This window comes from Cibotium barometz, chromosome 4 (assembly GCF_041138505.1).
Source record: "Cibotium barometz isolate CiBa-2024 chromosome 4, ASM4113850v1, whole genome shotgun sequence".
Lineage (NCBI taxonomy): Eukaryota > Viridiplantae > Streptophyta > Polypodiopsida > Cyatheales > Cibotiaceae > Cibotium > Cibotium barometz.
Window position 1 is genome coordinate 60,954,943 of NC_141049.1, and position 16,324 is coordinate 60,971,266.

Consider the following 16,324-nt stretch of genomic DNA (forward strand, 5'->3'; position numbering starts at 1 on the left):
ACAATGGCCTAGTCATTAGAGGTCTTACGACGTGGGAAGCAGTCACTGCCAATGCAATCCAATTGTAGTAGGGGAGCCAAAACCTACTTGTCTCGAGATGAGGAGTGGTGGGTGATCTAGGCCGAGTATAGAGACACGCCACGCCTTCTGACAGGTACAACCAGTAAAGGGTAGCCGCACAGGCTTGGATGGAGAGTGTAGGCTGGTCACACCTTAGTATTGGAGGCTATGAGTCCTTCTACGTGATTACTTTGTAGGTTTTTTTGCAAATCTCTTTCATTCGTTGTCTATGGTGTGCATTGGTTGCATGCCCTAAACCTTGTGTTGGTTGGTTGTTGTAGGTTTTTTTGCAAATCTCTTTCATTCGTTGTCTATGGTGTGCATTGGTTGCATGCCCTAAACCTTGTGTTGGTTTTTGATGTAGGAGAGCGTGGTAGGTCATTCTCCATTTCCACAGGAGGAGATATGGCTACAGGTTTGGCACAAGCACTGCTTCAGCAATTGGAGTCTGAGGGTATGCCTATCAATTAGGGAGCAATTGGAGTCTGAGGGTATGCCTAAACCTTGTGTTGGTTGGTTGTTGTAGGTTTTTTTGCAAATCTCTTTCATTCATTGTCTATGGTGTGCATTGGTTGCATGCCCTAAACCTTGTGTTGGTTGTTGATGTAGGAGAGTGTGGTAGGTCATTCTCCATTTCCACAGGAGGAGATATGGCTACAGGTTTGGCACAAGCACTACTTCAGCAATTGGAGTCTGAGGGTATGCCTATCAATTGGGGAGCAATAGCGAGCCACGAATACAATAAGCATCCTACTGCTAGTTGCATCCATCTACTCATTTTTATTGGCATGTTTGCATTGAATACTAATTTCTTCTTATGCATGCATTAATATAGGATATGCCTCAGCCCTCACTTGGTGACGAGTAGTGCGGTACTAGCCAAGTGTTGCTATCTATAAAGTGTTGTTATCCATGCCTTGGATCAATATCGGCATGCAATCATGAAAAATGTAATTATCTTTTTGACTTAATGTAAAATGTAGGTTTTCTCTCAATTCTGAGTACAATTCGACAAGTACTCTTACCAACAACAACAGGCATAATGGTGTAGCTAACTGCAATCTTGACCATTCTGCATCATTTCCTTGTAGTGCTCCTTGCAAACTAGTCTCAGTAATAGAACCATTTAAGCCACTATTTCACATTAGAAATAATCCCTTGTAGGGTAGTTTTATGTGATGCTTATAGAAACCATACATGAATCCTAGGACAAGGATGGATGGGGCATGCCAAATTGATTAGGCCTCAAGAATAGTCATGTACCCCTTACATCTACGCAAGTAAATGTGCTCATTGGCTTAATAAGAACCCGAGACCTTAGGGGATTAAGTAAAAGAGAAGAACATCAACGAAACCTTGCACTCAACCATGCCTCTCTACAACAATCTGTTGAGAAAGATGGTGCCATGGAGCACAAGGAAGGTAGGGAATGAGTGTAAGAGCAAGTTGCCACATGGGCAAGCAAGAATTATCCCATATGAGCTAGCAATTTAAGCTAAGATGTACCCACCTCATATAAAAGGTGTCAAGCAATCAAATCACACAAGCTCTCAAATATTTCTATGAGTATAAGTCTCAATCTTGTAACCTGACTAAACTTGAGTCTAAAGCTTAATTAGTTCATCTTCTCATCATTATGAGTGCACTTAGGCATCATCCACCTTAGCTTAGGGTTTTGCATCAAGTCATAGCTAAGATGTACCCACCTCATATAAAAGGGGTCACTTTCAATCAATCAAATCACGCAAGCTAAGATGGATCTACCTCATATAAAAGGCATCACTTTCAAGCAATCAAATCACGCAAGCTATCAAATCTTCCTATGAGTATAAGTCTCAATCTTGTAACTTGACTGAACTTGAGTCTAAAGCTTAATTAGTTTATCTTCTCATCATTATGAGTGCACTCAGGCATCATCCACCTTAGCTTAGGGTTTTGCATCGAGTAACAGCTCCCATAGCCTTATCTTGAGGTGTTGTTTTTTTCAACATGGTATCAGAGACTCCCCTCTCCTCATGAGCCCCTCCATTTTGAGCTTAGGTCATTTATTTCAACTTTATTAGCAACAATCATTTCATTCAACTCACTAATCTCAACTTCATCCAACCTTATCTTCTCATTCCCCTTATGGCCCAAAATTAGTGAACTCCATTCTCCTGATTCTCTTCATGATTAGCCAAGCTCTCTTAGCCACTTTCTTTACATCTCTAGGTGTAAAAGATCACCAAAGGAAGCCATCTAATTTGCTCTCCATGTCATGATTTTCAGATTACAGTGCCGATTGGTTACTTTAACCATTCAACCTCCTGATTGACACTCAATCCAAATCCTTTTAGGTGTGGGTTAGCAATGCCATGAGCTACTCACAAACCAATGCTTGAAGCTTTTAGTTTAGTAAGCAAGCTAGGAAAGCAAAAAAGCAGATGGGAGAAATTGACGAATTGCACTAGTTTTTGAGGTTTTGAGCTAATTCTCTCTACATAGGACACTTTTCCTCACTAAGAACAATATTGCTAAGGAAAATTCCCCTTCAAAAACTTCATTGGTAAGCTCAAATTTAGCCTCCATCTCTTAGCCCTCTTAATCACCATATTAAGACGGTACTTAAGCTCATTAAGGTAAAATTAGTAATAATCAAGCTAAAAGTAGTAACAATCAGGCTTAATTAAGGCCAAAATTGAAAAGGAGAGGGTGCATTTGGATGTGCTAAGCATCGAAGCATATCACATTACACTTTGGGCGTGTTGAAAGGTCCCGGAAAAGCAAAGAAATCTCATATCTTAGGGATCAGATCTATCTACTAAGCATTACTAATCTTGCACTAGCGTTTTCAACACCACAAAATAAAAAATATTTTTCTTATTATCCTTGTATTGCGCATTTGTCTTATTGCATCAAGTGTGAAGAAAATCATTGCAAATCAAAGCCTATTTTGCATGCCAAATCTTGGAAGAGGCATAGACACGTCGGAGAGTATTACTCCTTAAGACCATCTCAAAATGGCAAAACGAACACAACAAGTCATGTTGAGAAGGAAGGGTTTCACACTTGGGGCTACATAAATGTATTTGTTAATGCACAAAAAGGTATGGAAGATGGTTAAGGAAGATGCACCTAATAACAAAATTGATGAGTGGGTAGAGAAAGATGAGCAAGCATTGTCACTTATTGGGTTACATTTGGGGCCTAATCTCATTCACCACATTGATCACAAGGATAATTCCAAAGGTGCATGTTGGAGCTAAAGCAAAAAAATCAAGAAATAATTTTTATGGGCTAGAAATGAATTTCAGTGAGTCACTAGCACAATTTGTTAGCAAGACGAAAAGCATAATAACACAACTAGATGGCATAGGTGCCAAGATAGGAGATAAGGATGCACTAGCCATTCTCTTAAAAAGAATGCCAGAAGAGTACAATGCATTGGTGACTAAACCAAAAAAATTGCCAGAACCAACCTTTGAAGGATGTGTCTCCTCTCTTCCTCAAGAAGAAAAGGAGCTTAAGCAAGGAAACACAACTGTGCAACATGCACTCTTCAACCAATAAAAGAGAAATTCTTTCATTGTGGAAGGATGAGACACTATCCAAAGTGAATGAAAACACAAGCACAAGCTAAAGTGTGACCATTAGAAGAAGCTGGGATACAAAGAAGAGGAATGTTGATTCAAGAACTAAGAAACCAACTACATGAAGTCTTCATCAAGCAACGAGGAGATTCCCAATAACAACAGACTCTTGTAAAGAGCTACATTAACAAACCTCACTACCCAAGCCTAGTTCTTAGCCTATATGTTATAAAAAGGGGGTCATCATATGAGTAGACACCCATCTCATTTCACTTGTATTGTTTCCAGCACACCTTACTACCTTAAGTAGCCATGTTAGCACTAAAGTGGGGGTGATGACATTATGTAACTAAAACTTACCATAGGTGAGAGTAGCAATCATGCACCTAGAAGGGAATGACAGAGATATGATCATGTAGGTTAACCAAGGAGTGGATTGACAATGTCATCTTCAGAATATGTTAGAGTTAGACTACATACCTCTAGCATAGATATTGGATAGTGCATGTGAGATTACATTTCTAGTATCATGCAGACCTAGGGAGTGGGATAGTGTTATCTTCAGGACATACTAGAGTCAGGTTACGTACCTCCAACATAGAGATTGGACATTGCATGGGAGATCATTAGCATCATAGCCTAGCACATGTGCTGAAGGCTAGATGCATTGAGGCCATGGAGTTCTTAAAGCAAAAATTCTTTGGTCCAAAAATGAAAGAAGGTAACTATTTGCAAGAACATTTAAGCCCAACAAAGATGGAGTGGAGATAATATATCTAGGCCATAGCTCATTTCCCCCCTAAGTTTTAGGACACACAAGATGTGGACATACATATATAATTGATGCAACCACTCCCTCCTTGCTAGAGTCAAGCAAGGTCACCTACAAGGGGAATTGGAAAAACCACTTCCACAATGAGCTCCCAACTAGGTATAGATCTGCACTAACCCAATTTTTTTCCATCACTTTCTATACACTATGGTAATATGCTGGTCCATTTCTATTGAAAATAAAGGAAATAGTGATTTATATAATCTAGTTTGATTATTTTAGAGATAAAAGAAATATTTTTTTAATCATAGGTCGATATGGGAGATATTTTAGAAGGGTTGTTATATACAAGGTTTTAGAGAAACAAAAAAGCCAATTTTATTGTTTAATGGACATGATGATGATTTTTTGTGGTCCAAGTATTTAAAAGCAAATAAGTGAGTGAGTATGAAGCTTTAAATATGAATTTAGATATTAAAAAACTTCTTTTAGGTATAGGTAGGCATGTGAGTGATTTTTTAGGGTAGTTAGATTTTTTTTAAAAAAAAAAGAGGGGGGAGGGTGTCTAGGTGGTGGGGCTAAAGGTGGGTAGAGTAGAGGGAAACTAGGGGGAAAAGTAGGAGGATAAGATCACCTAAATAATATGTGACATATGCCAATTTGTAAGGGACCACCTCCCCTTTTTTAGGCTTTAGCTCAGTAACCCATTTCTTATGAGGCTCTTTCGTAGTTCATTTCTTTCCTATTGAAATGAATATATATTTTTTGATAGTGTGCCAAACCTCTCTAAGCCTCGTGCAAATTGTCTAGCCTCTCTATGCCACTATCCTATCTACATACTTGTGTGATGGGTATCCACTCTACTAAACCATGGCTATTTCTCATAACGTGATCTAACTAGTGACTTGGTTTGGCATCACATTTATTATGAGTGTGAAGCATTGATATCTAATAATGATGCTTATAACATGAGAGAGAGAGAGAGAGAGAGAGAGAGAGAGAGAGAAGTTAAGTGTAAAGATGAACCACAATAGCAACAATGCTAGCATTCATATAAGCAAGAGAGAAGTAAAGTGTAAAGATGAAGCACAATAGCAACAATGCTAGCATTCATATAAGCAAGAATATTAGCTTTATTGTTAATGATAGTATTTTTTATGCTATACCCATGCATTAACAAGTCATGTAAGATTCTACAAACAACTATCCTCTTATTGTGTCACTTGTTCTTCTTCGTTAAGATTTTGTGCCTCCAAGTTTGTGCATTAAAAAAAAAGCCTTTTGATGATGAAAATGCAAGTATTATGCTTGCTTGCTAAACCTTGCTTAATAGTGAGCACCCACTATCTTTCCAATAAATACACCCTATTTGGCAAAGAGCTTGCTATACAACCTTGGGGTTGTCCCCCACAAACAATACAAGTGTACCAAATTGATATTTGCATTTAAACAATAAAAATCAATTAGAAAGGTTATATTTTAACTATTTTATAAATGTTAAAATATATGTAAGAGGAGAAAGGGTTTCACATTATATTTGGATATATTTTACAAAAGTGATACTTCAAATTTATTGTCTAAGCCATATATGAAGAATGATTTGTTTTAGTACATGCACGAATCTAAATAGTTTTCTCAACTCATGAATATACATCTAAAATTTCACATTAATTATTTCATGCCCTTAACACACGAATTAGGTATCATTGGGCTATTTTGATATCATTTAGCCTTACATTATTTTCTTACATATAATAGGATTTAAAAAGTGGTGCTGTTGAGCTTTGATACAATTTTTGTATATGATTCTATGCACATCATTAAGCACTTTTCCATACATAGGTTCTCTCCATCATAGCATTGGATATTTGGCACATTAGGAAATGATCAAAGACGACATCATGATTGAAGTTGCTTTTTAGGCCTCACCCACATACGTTTCTTTTAGCATCATCTCATCTTTTAAAAAAAAATAGTGAGTTGCATTGAGGTTTTGGTTGAGAGGTCAATTATTTCTTGGCTCCATTACCTTTAGTGATGACAATGATGCAGTGTAATTGAGGTATACACTTAGATGTTAATATGGTGGGCAGGTGGTTAAGGTTTGGTGTGTTAGAGACTTGCAGATTATACTAAAAAACAAAAAGATGGCCGATTATACTTAGATGGCTGATAGGATCTCTTATGATAGAGTAAATGATTCATTACATCATGCGCATCGAATCCTTTATTTAAGAAGGAGAAACGTAAACACTTACTTTTAGAAAAATGACCACATAAATTTACCAAAGGCATGCATTAGCTTTTGAAACCCCCATGCCATAAAGGCTCCACCTTAGTTAGATTGGCTTGAAATGCTTTTGTAGGAGAAAACAACTCAAAGCCTTGTAAGCTGACTAATACAACCAATGTCCTTATGTTGACACAGAGGCACGCATGGGTGGTTCTCCAAATCAAGTCATGTCAATTTGCAACCAGTGAAAGGTTGACCTACCTAGATAGACTTTATCTAGGCATACACTAGCTTTTGAAACCCCCACGCTATAAAGGCTCCACCTTAGTTAGATTGGTTTGAAATGCTTTTGTAGGAGAAAACAACTCAAATCCTTGTAAGCTGACTAGTACAACCAATGTCCTTATGTCGACATAGGTGCGCACGGGTGGTCCTCCAAATCAGGTCACGTCAATTTGTTACCAATAAAAGGGTGACCTACCTAGATAGACTTATCTAGTCAAAATATGTTTTAATAGACAACTTTAGAGAGTTTGAAGTGTTTGCAACCTAAAAGGCAATTCTGGTTGAATCTCTTTTACAATCTCACTAGAAGGATGTGAAATAGTTATACACAAAAAATCTTAAATTGTTGAGGTCTAAGAGAGAGTTTTTTTATTTTTATTTTTTTTGGGGAGGGGGGGGGGGGGGGTATTGTTGACTTATGGGGCGGGTGGAGGGGGTGTCTTTTTCGTGTTTATGTGTTGCATCATAAGTTTAGTGTTACCTTGACTTACCGAGAAGATGTAGCATTTAGTTGGAGCATTCCCATGCACTTCTTGAGACAGCAGACTCCGTGCTCATTAGCGGAAAAACAAAGAAATAATATAATTGGTGCTCATGTATCTTTCTGATTTGCAAGCCTTGGGACCCGAAGAAGAGTACTCGTCTTGAAATTTGATGGCGTGGACGGATTAATTTGGTTCACGACAGGGATTTCGTGCCAATAGTTCCGTCCGCACGAGAGGGATTTCCTGTCATGTTCTGATGCTGCTGCTGCTGCTTTTGCTTATGAGAAAGAAGGCTCCTCAAATGGGACGCAAGTTAGTTAAGATGCCCCGAACGAAAAGAGAGCCAGACGAAGGCTAATGGCGACAGTGTGTGTAGCCCTACGATGATGTGGCAATGCATAATCTGGATGTAGCGCAAGTTGGATTTGAGGAATGATTGAGGAGGCTGCTACTCACTTTACAATTTGTCCACATCAGGAGCAGTTTGCTGTTCATAACACGAGTCACCGACCTGCTCATCTTTTGCCAATCTCCTACGTTTGACTAAATGCATCTCATGTGACCGACCCAAAAAGAGCCACATCTTTTGCCAATTTCAAAAGGTCCAAACTCACTCATTGTTATACTGTATCAACTATGCAGCTTGTTGACTGCTTTAAATTTTTTAATATAAATATTTTATGTTCCCAAAAAAAAAATCCATATGTGACATGGTCAAGTCAAGCCGTGTAATTGTTCTCATGCTTGGGATGTCAAGATATGAGGTCTTGCCTTTTTGCACATTGTGAAGGGTTAGGTGTTTCTAACAGTCACTCATCATGGTTTAGTCAACATCTTGAATGATCCAATGGTGCTGGTTTTTATTCACTTTTCTATGATAAAAAATACCTGCTATGGAGCTGCTTATTTTAGTGTTATATTTAAAGGCTTTTAATTCAAAAGTTTACTCTAATTAAATGGTGTTGGAGTTGGCTATTATTTTCTATGATTCTTAAAATCTCTTCAAATTTTATTTTCTAAAAAAAAAACCTCTTCTATGATGCTATTATACAGAAAATGGTCTAGGAAGGTGACTTGGTCCGCCAAAAGACAGCTAGCATGATTTGGTTTTTTTGGGGGTGTGAGGGTTATCAACCCGCGCTAACACGGGTGACGGTAACATTTTGCCAACCCTGCAAGCGACAGCGTCGACCTTCACCGACAGGTAATCGATGATGACCGCCGAGAGACAGAGAGACACACACACGTAAAGATTTTAAAGGAAAGGTTTCAGGTATGCGCCATTCAAAAACCAAAATTTTTTTTTAGTAAAATTGACCTACAAGGCTCAAGCCAGTAAATTCTATCTAGCTGTTCATGAATTTTAAATTTCTTTCCAAACAAAAGGGAGGGGAAAATGTACGTCATGGACATGGGCGCTGGGCCTTTAAAACCTTGGCATGCTTGCACGAGTTTGCAGAGAGTGTGCACTAGTGTTGTACTTTGTGCAGTAGTAGTAGTAGCCGGGTTCTCTTTAGAGCAATGGGCTTGCAGTGCGGCAGCAGTACTAGAGTGTCTATGCTTCTGCCAACATTCCTGATTCTAGTCGTATGCTTGCTGCATTTAGGAGAGGCATATAGAAGCAGAGCACTGGCCGGTACGTCTTCCGGCAACAGTACTATTAATGAAGGGCCTTCTACATTGATGAAAGAAAAAGAGAAGGATTTTCTAGAGTGGGTTAAAAGGGTGGGTGAGAGGTCAGCTACTCATGCCGCAGCTGCTACTAGTACTGCAGGCGGCGCGTCCCCGAGTAGTTGGTTCCAAGCTAGCGAGCTGGGATCAGGGGGCTCTGTGATCACCGTTGGCACGAGTGGGGGTGCACAGTTCACCTCTATCCAGGCTGCGGTAGATTCCGTGCCTACCCAGAACTCTCAACGTGTTGTAATCCAGATTGCTGCCGGCGTCTATCAGTAAGGCTCACACACTTCTGGGTTTTCAGTTGTAGCACTTGCTGATGTGTATATTGGGCAGTACATAGCTTATAATTCTAGGGATACAAACTTTATCCCACGATAAGCGTGGATGGATGATGCCACCGTTAAGGAGCTCGTTGTCTAATCCAAATAACATTATATCACTTAAGCTCGGTGAAAATGAGATCATAATTTTGAAGGAAGGACTTATTGAAATGGTTAAGCAAAATACATGTAAAGAAGATTTTTATCGCGAAGATTTTAAATTAAACCTCACACTTTATTTGGATGGTTGAGCTTTGAACTCACGCTCCCAGTTGACTCGCACATACTCTAGCCTATCCCCCCCCCCACCCTCCCGCACATATTCTAGCCTATCCCCCCCCCACCCTCTATACCTGTAAATTGGGACTCATTGTGATGTTATCTATTGATTGTTGGGATTCATTGTGATGTTATCTATTGATTGTTATAATGTAGAGGCTTATTTGGCACATGCTCTTGAGTTTTTGAAAATGTAACTAGAGCAAGAAATATAACGGATCTTAACTATCGATATTTGTAGCTAGAGGGTTGATTGGAACAAGCTGTGGAGTTTTTAACTATGTAATTGGAATAAAAGATGCATTTGTTTGATTGTTTTGAGGATCGTGAGCTGATGTAATATTGATTCGTTTAACTTATTTTTCTCATTCTCCCTTTCTTTTTGATAGGGAGAAGGTTCTTGTTCCCCAAAACAAACCTTACATAACATTCCAAGGTGCTGGGAGCGGTGTGACGACGATAACACATGATGAGACTCAAGCTAATGCGGGTAGCACGCAAGACACTGCTACAGTGGGGGTGAACTCATACGGTTTCATTGCCAAAGGCATCACCTTCCAGGTGCTACTTATTGTAACTCAAATTCATAGTCCCATCCCATGAGTATATATATTTACACACGGTTTCCATGATAATATTTTTTAAAACCATAGGTTATATTTGCTCAACATTATTGAACTCTCATTTAAACCCCTAGTGAAATATTCCTACTTAGAGTATATGGAGCTTAATCAACGGTTCAAATGAATGGCAGAATTCGGCCCCTGCTCCACCACCTGGAGCTATGGGGAGGCAAGCCGTGGCCTTTAGGATCTCAGGAGACAAGGCCGCCTTCTATCAGTGCAACTTCCTCGGAGCTCAAGACACTCTGTATGATGACCACGGCCGACACTACTTCCAGAATTGCTACATTCAGGGAAGCATTGACTTCATCTTTGGTGATGGTCAATCTCTTTATCAGGTACAGATATAGTACTAATCATAATTATCAGGTAAAGATGCACGTGTTAATAGTAATTATGATCAAGTCAAAGTCTTATGCTAATAGGCCTTTATTAATGAATTGTGATTCCATGGTGGTGTATGTATTGTGCCTTTCACTCTTTTCCAGATCATTCCCTCATTGGTGATTTCCAGATGACTCAAAAATGTTTGCCATTAATTTAAATTTTTTTGAGGGCTTGTTCTATGCAGTGAAAAGTACCCTTGCATGTTGGAAAGTGATAGTGGTTATAAAGCCTCATTAAGTGGGTTTGTCTCGTGATTAAACCCACCCAAGCCCATTATTGCCTAATTTTCATCATAGTATGTCCCCCCTTTTGACGAAAACAAATTTGAAAGTCCTTGCAAAGAATGCATACAATCATATGCCAAAACAATGCATATCTGCACTAGATCTGGATTCAAACCTTCTATCTTCAATTTCTAGTATCACCACCATTAAGGCTCTGATGCACATAAGTACAACTCATGTAAGTATTGTAACTGTGAGCTCAAACCACCCAATCACCCTAGAGGTCAAGCTCACTCTCAATCTCAATAGCTATACATTGGAAATTTTGGAGTTTCTAAAAGTTAGTTGATTGCAATAATCTTAATCGTAGAGATCCTGGAGTATTCAAGAAATCATAGAATTTTGGAGTTATGAGTCTTGTTCTCTTAGTGCATGGAAACATTTTCATTCGTTTTACTTCTTGAGTTTCCACACGTTGAATAGCATGTCGCACTAACTTTAGCCAATAGTGTCCTTGATAGAACTCGAAGACTGTCCAGACATTATCCAAATAATCATAGTGTCTTTGACTTCATGCCTTTTGCTTTTTGCCTAAAGTGTGTGTTGACTAGTTTTTCCATGACCAATACCCAAAAAGAAGGCCTAATGTTGAAGGAGCATGCTTATTTGGATTAATGTGCCTATTCTTGGAGTACCATCATGGGTGCTCTCATCTAAAGTTAGTGTTGCATGCTATTCATGGTGTGGGATCTCGAGATAAAAAGAAGAAAAAAACCTTTTCATGCACGAAAGGAAAGAGCTTTCATAATTACTGTAACAGTCGATGATTTTTTGAAGACTCCAAGATCTCTGTAATTAAGATTATTGCAATCATCTTTTTTGGAAAAACAAATGTTGTATAGTGGTGAGAGTAATTTGGGGTCTAGGATGGTCAGGTAACTTGAGCCCATAGGTATCGTGCACATGGAGATTTGATATCAAAAAGAAATGGTAACATCTAAATATTTTGTTAATTTAAGAGATTTTTAAGTATATGTTTTTATAAGTTATATTCTCAGACCCACACCAATTACCATTATTTCTCTCCATTTTCCTAGCTTTTGTTTGTCTTGGTTTCTCACACGACTGAGGTGTAGCGTGCACCCAAAAAAAAAAACAAGGTAAAGTCTATCTTGTACTTTTAAGTTTTAAAGTTTGAATAAAACCTACAAATTTTAGAGTTGAAGGTTCCAAATTCTTAGATTTTTGGAGGTTTTTATTATTCAAAATTAGTAAGACATGCTTTTAAATTAGAAAGATAAAGGTTTTTACCATTAGGGTGAAAAAAATTTATGCTTGCCAAAGACTAGGTGTTGTCTTTGGTTGTGTAGAATAGGGCTATGCCCATAAAAGGCAAACCCATGCTACATCAAATTACCAACATGTCGAGATTCGTCTACCCAACATAACCCAAAATGAAATGACTAGCATACCTTAAGTGGTCTTAACTATCCAATAGCAGAACGGCTTCCTAATCTATCATGCAACACTTAATATTCTATGACCTACATTCTCTATCGAACCATCTACAATAGAGCCAAAACCAAATGCATATTCAACATAGTATAATTTTTCATACTTACCCTAGAACATTATTTAGAGACACAAATAAATCCCACAAACCATATCAAAGTTGTCCTTGTGGAAAAAGAAGTTTAGCCTTCATCTTGAAGCTAATATAAACATCACACGGAGCTTCCCTTTGAAATATCAAAAGAGTACCTTCTTTCAAATTTTCTTATGAATATAATTTACTTGTGAGAAAATGCTATTTTCCACTTGGAATTATATCTTTTATGGCTCTTAATTGCGCCTTTTACACACTTCTATTGATTAGTGAGGTGGGACAACCAAATGCTTATGGTACACCTAACTCTCCACCCTTATGTTGTTTTTTGTATATAAAAACTCTCACCCTCCTTTATAGTCTCTAATCTAGGCTTCAAGGCATTGCTATCTTTGGTGGGATGGGAGGAAGGAGTATGATGATGAATAACAAAAAAGTTTAAGAGTTTTTTCATTACCATGAAATTACATAGTGTAAAAGGGCATTTTCATTTTAAAAGATAACATAGTGTAAAAGGGCATTTTCATTTTAAAAGATTACATAGTGTAAAAGGGCATTTTCATTTTAAAAGATAACATAGTGTAAAAGGGCATTTTCATTTTAAAAGATATACTTAAAGTCCATTCTGAGGAGATTTGTATTGAGAAAGTGCTAAAAATATAAATAATATAAGACAAGCCTTAATAAAAGAGGTTTGTTTACTTATGGAGATACAAGAAAATTCTGAAGTTTTGAAGTAAATTTCTAGAAAGTGGAAAAATCTACACGTCACTGGTCACTAGTTTACTTGGAAGGAGTGTATTACAAATCTTAAAACCTGTAGGTAGGGGAATCTTTAAAAGTCCCTTGAATTCATGTAGATTTAGGGTTTTACTAAGTGAGAACAACAAGGTTTTTGAAAATACTCCTTGAACATAGATGCTATATGGTGTTGCTAAGTACTGAACTCCCAAGGCTACTAGATCTAGGGTGACCCAATGACACTCTCGTGGGTCCTATCTTGTGACTCGTTTCCTTGATTGGGTAATATTTAGAAGAGTATTCCGGTTCAGTCTAGCTCCACATGTGTCTATGGGAAAGGTATAAACTTGCCCAACAAAATCAAAATCTTAAATAAGTTTCCGCTGTTGCGCCCCCCCCCCCCCCAAACCCCCAAAAAAAAATAATTGAGTAGAGTAGTGAAAATCACACGAAAGGAATCAGGATGGTTTTTTTTTTTCTAACGCTGCAAAATCGAAATTCATGTGCATACTTAACTAGTCGAGTATGGAGGGCTTCATCTCCTATACTTTTGAAAAGCCGTAGAGGCGTCCCCTGGTAGTGAGCGACTCTCTTCTCAAAGAGGAACGTTTGTTTACATGTGCCCAGGTTTAAAAAGGTATTGGTTGATTTGGTTGTGATGATGCAGAGTTGTCAGCTGCATGCGTTGTCTGTGAACCCAGGCTCGCTGACGGCGCAGAGGCGGTCGAGTCCGGGGGAGAGCACCGGCTTCTCTTTCGTGCAGTGCACGGTGGGAGGCTCTGGGATGGTGTACCTGGGTAGGGCTTGGGGGGCCTACTCGCGGGTCGTCTTCTCCTACACCTATATTGCCGATATCATCATCCCGCAAGGCTGGAATAATTTTGGGGTCCCCAGCAGAGAACAGTGAGTTTTTGAAAAGCATCAGCGCCCATTTAGCTTAATTCACGACGCTAAAGGAGCTTCTAATAATTGCAGTTAGAAATGATTAGCTTAGGTGCTATGATGGCGTCTGATTAGTGTATTTCTTGTGCAGAACTGTGTTCTACGGGCAATACAAGTGCTCGGGGCCAGGTGCTAATGAGAATGGCAGAGTGGCCTGGTCCCACGAGCTCACCGACGCACAGGCTGCCCCCTTCCAGACCGTCAGCTTCATCGACGGTGCGTCATGGCTCCAATCGTGAATCGTGATCCGCCACTATAAGCTACGCTATAATAAATCCAATATTGATCCTATCGCCGTAATTTCCATCCCATAACATGTGTACTTATATCCGCATATATCTCCAACACCCCGCAAGATAATTACGCAACTCGCAGCCTCCTCGCAACCCTCCATGTTTCCTTAAAAGACTGAATGTAAAAGATTTGCAGATATGCCACTCAAATGTCTAATATTATTATGCCCAACCCAGACTACCAGTGGCTGTGCAATAGCTGCGTCCTATTTTAAAAGATTTGCAGATACGCAACTCAAATGTTTAACATTATTCTGCCCAACCCATTAGCAGCAATAGGCTATTTTGAAAATATCCGCAGCCGCATGAAAGATGCAATCGGACAAAACCTTCATTTGTTCCCAATCATCGCGCTGGCACGTTATAGACCCTGTTCTTGTTGAACAATGCACTTGATAATAACCCCTCCCCCAAGCTTAAATGACACTTGCTAGCCACTTTAATGTTTGGATAAGGAGGGAACAAAAAGTATTTATTAAGGGGAGATTGATCCTAGATGCTTCATTGGCCTACCTACCGGAAGGATTTGAACATGCCCAAAGAACAAATTGGGATTTCATCTTCTTTAAGATTGATTTTGATAAAGCTTATGATAGATTGGAATGAGACTTTGTTCTTAAATCTATGCATGACATGGGGCTTGCTCCAAGGTTCATTAAAATAGGACACTCTTTTCGGTAATGTCAATGCAAAAGAAGTTGTGAATGGACTTCTCTCTAATCCATTTATTTTAAGAAGATCAGTAAGACAAGGATGTCCTCTTGCTCCCTTGTTATATGCCACATCGGCGTTTGCTAGCTTGTGGAGGATGCAATGAGCAAATAGGATCTTAAAGGTATCTCCCTCCTTGGTAATAATCAAAATCAAATGTGTCTACAACAATTTATTGATAACACGAACATTATGGTGTATAATGATCCTCAATCCATTCATTCATTCTAGAAGTGTTTACATATCTTCTGCTGCTTGGTATCTGGATGTTAAATTAACCATTTAAAAATAGGGATCAGGACATTGCTCCAAGAACCCCCAATGGTTACTCGATCAAGATTGTGAGAAGATTCTAGAAGGTAAAATCTTTAGGTTGTTGGGTATCCCGACGGGTTTTGGAGTCATCCTTCATTAGAGATGGCTATGGGTTATGAACAAAGTCAAAATGAAATTTGACAAGTGGAAGAATCTTCAGCAAAGCATGGCAGGAAGAATTATGGTGCTTAAGCACATTCTCATTCCTTTCAGGATCTAGTTTCTCGCTTGTTGTTGGAGACCGTCTAATGTTGATATAAAAAACCATTGATACCCTCTACATGAACCTCTTATGGAGTGGCAACTTCGATTCCTTCAAAATGCCCAAAGTAGCATGGAACCATTGCACCCTCCCAAAGTCAGAAGGTGGTCTAGGTCTGTCGGATATTTGTAAGCTAGCTGATAGATTGATGGCCAAATGGATGATAAGGATCCTCTCATTACCCAATGAAGAGTGGGCCTTATTGCTAAATGAAGAGAGCTCATCATGAGTGTGTGTATGTGCTTGAAAATAGACTCAAGTTTAGTTAGGCTACAAGATTAAAACTTGTTCTCATAGAAAGACTTGAGATGTACTATATTTCTCATTGAGTGAAACGACCCCCTTTTATATGAGGTGAATACATGTTGGCTTTGTTAGCTCATGTGGGATTATCCTTGCTTGCTAATGTGGTAGTTTGCTAGTTGCTTGTCACTTCTACTCACTCTCTACCTTCCTTGTGCGCTTCATGGGGCACCACAGAGATACGAGAGGCGAGAAACACCATGGTTCTTTTTTTAGAAGAGTCTTTCTTTGTCTTCA

General features: G+C 38.9%; 1 protein-coding gene across 1 annotated transcript; it reads left to right on the plus strand.

Annotated features, from left to right (window-relative positions):
* The first annotated feature begins 8,858 nt into the window (after positions 1-8,858).
* On the plus strand, positions 8,859-14,623 carry LOC147639458 (putative pectinesterase 53). The gene is made up of 5 exons (XM_086783435.1): positions 8,859-9,353; positions 10,070-10,241; positions 10,435-10,641; positions 13,929-14,164; positions 14,295-14,623. Exons 1-5 carry the CDS (start codon positions 8,926-8,928, stop codon positions 14,440-14,442), a joined length of 1,191 nt encoding a protein of 396 aa, XP_086639561.1. The 5' UTR covers positions 8,859-8,925; the 3' UTR covers positions 14,443-14,623.
* The last annotated feature ends 1,701 nt before the right edge of the window (positions 14,624-16,324 follow it).

Coding starts and splice junctions, on each gene's coding strand:
- LOC147639458 (XM_086783435.1), top strand. CDS start 8,926: ATGGGCTTGCAGTGCGGCAGCAGTACTAGAGTGTCTATGCTTCTGCCA. Junction 10,642..13,928: donor ATGGTCAATCTCTTTATCAG/GTACAGATATAG, acceptor GTGATGATGCAG/AGTTGTCAGCTGCATGCGTT. Junction 14,165..14,294: donor GGGGTCCCCAGCAGAGAACA/GTGAGTTTTTGA, acceptor TTTCTTGTGCAG/AACTGTGTTCTACGGGCAAT.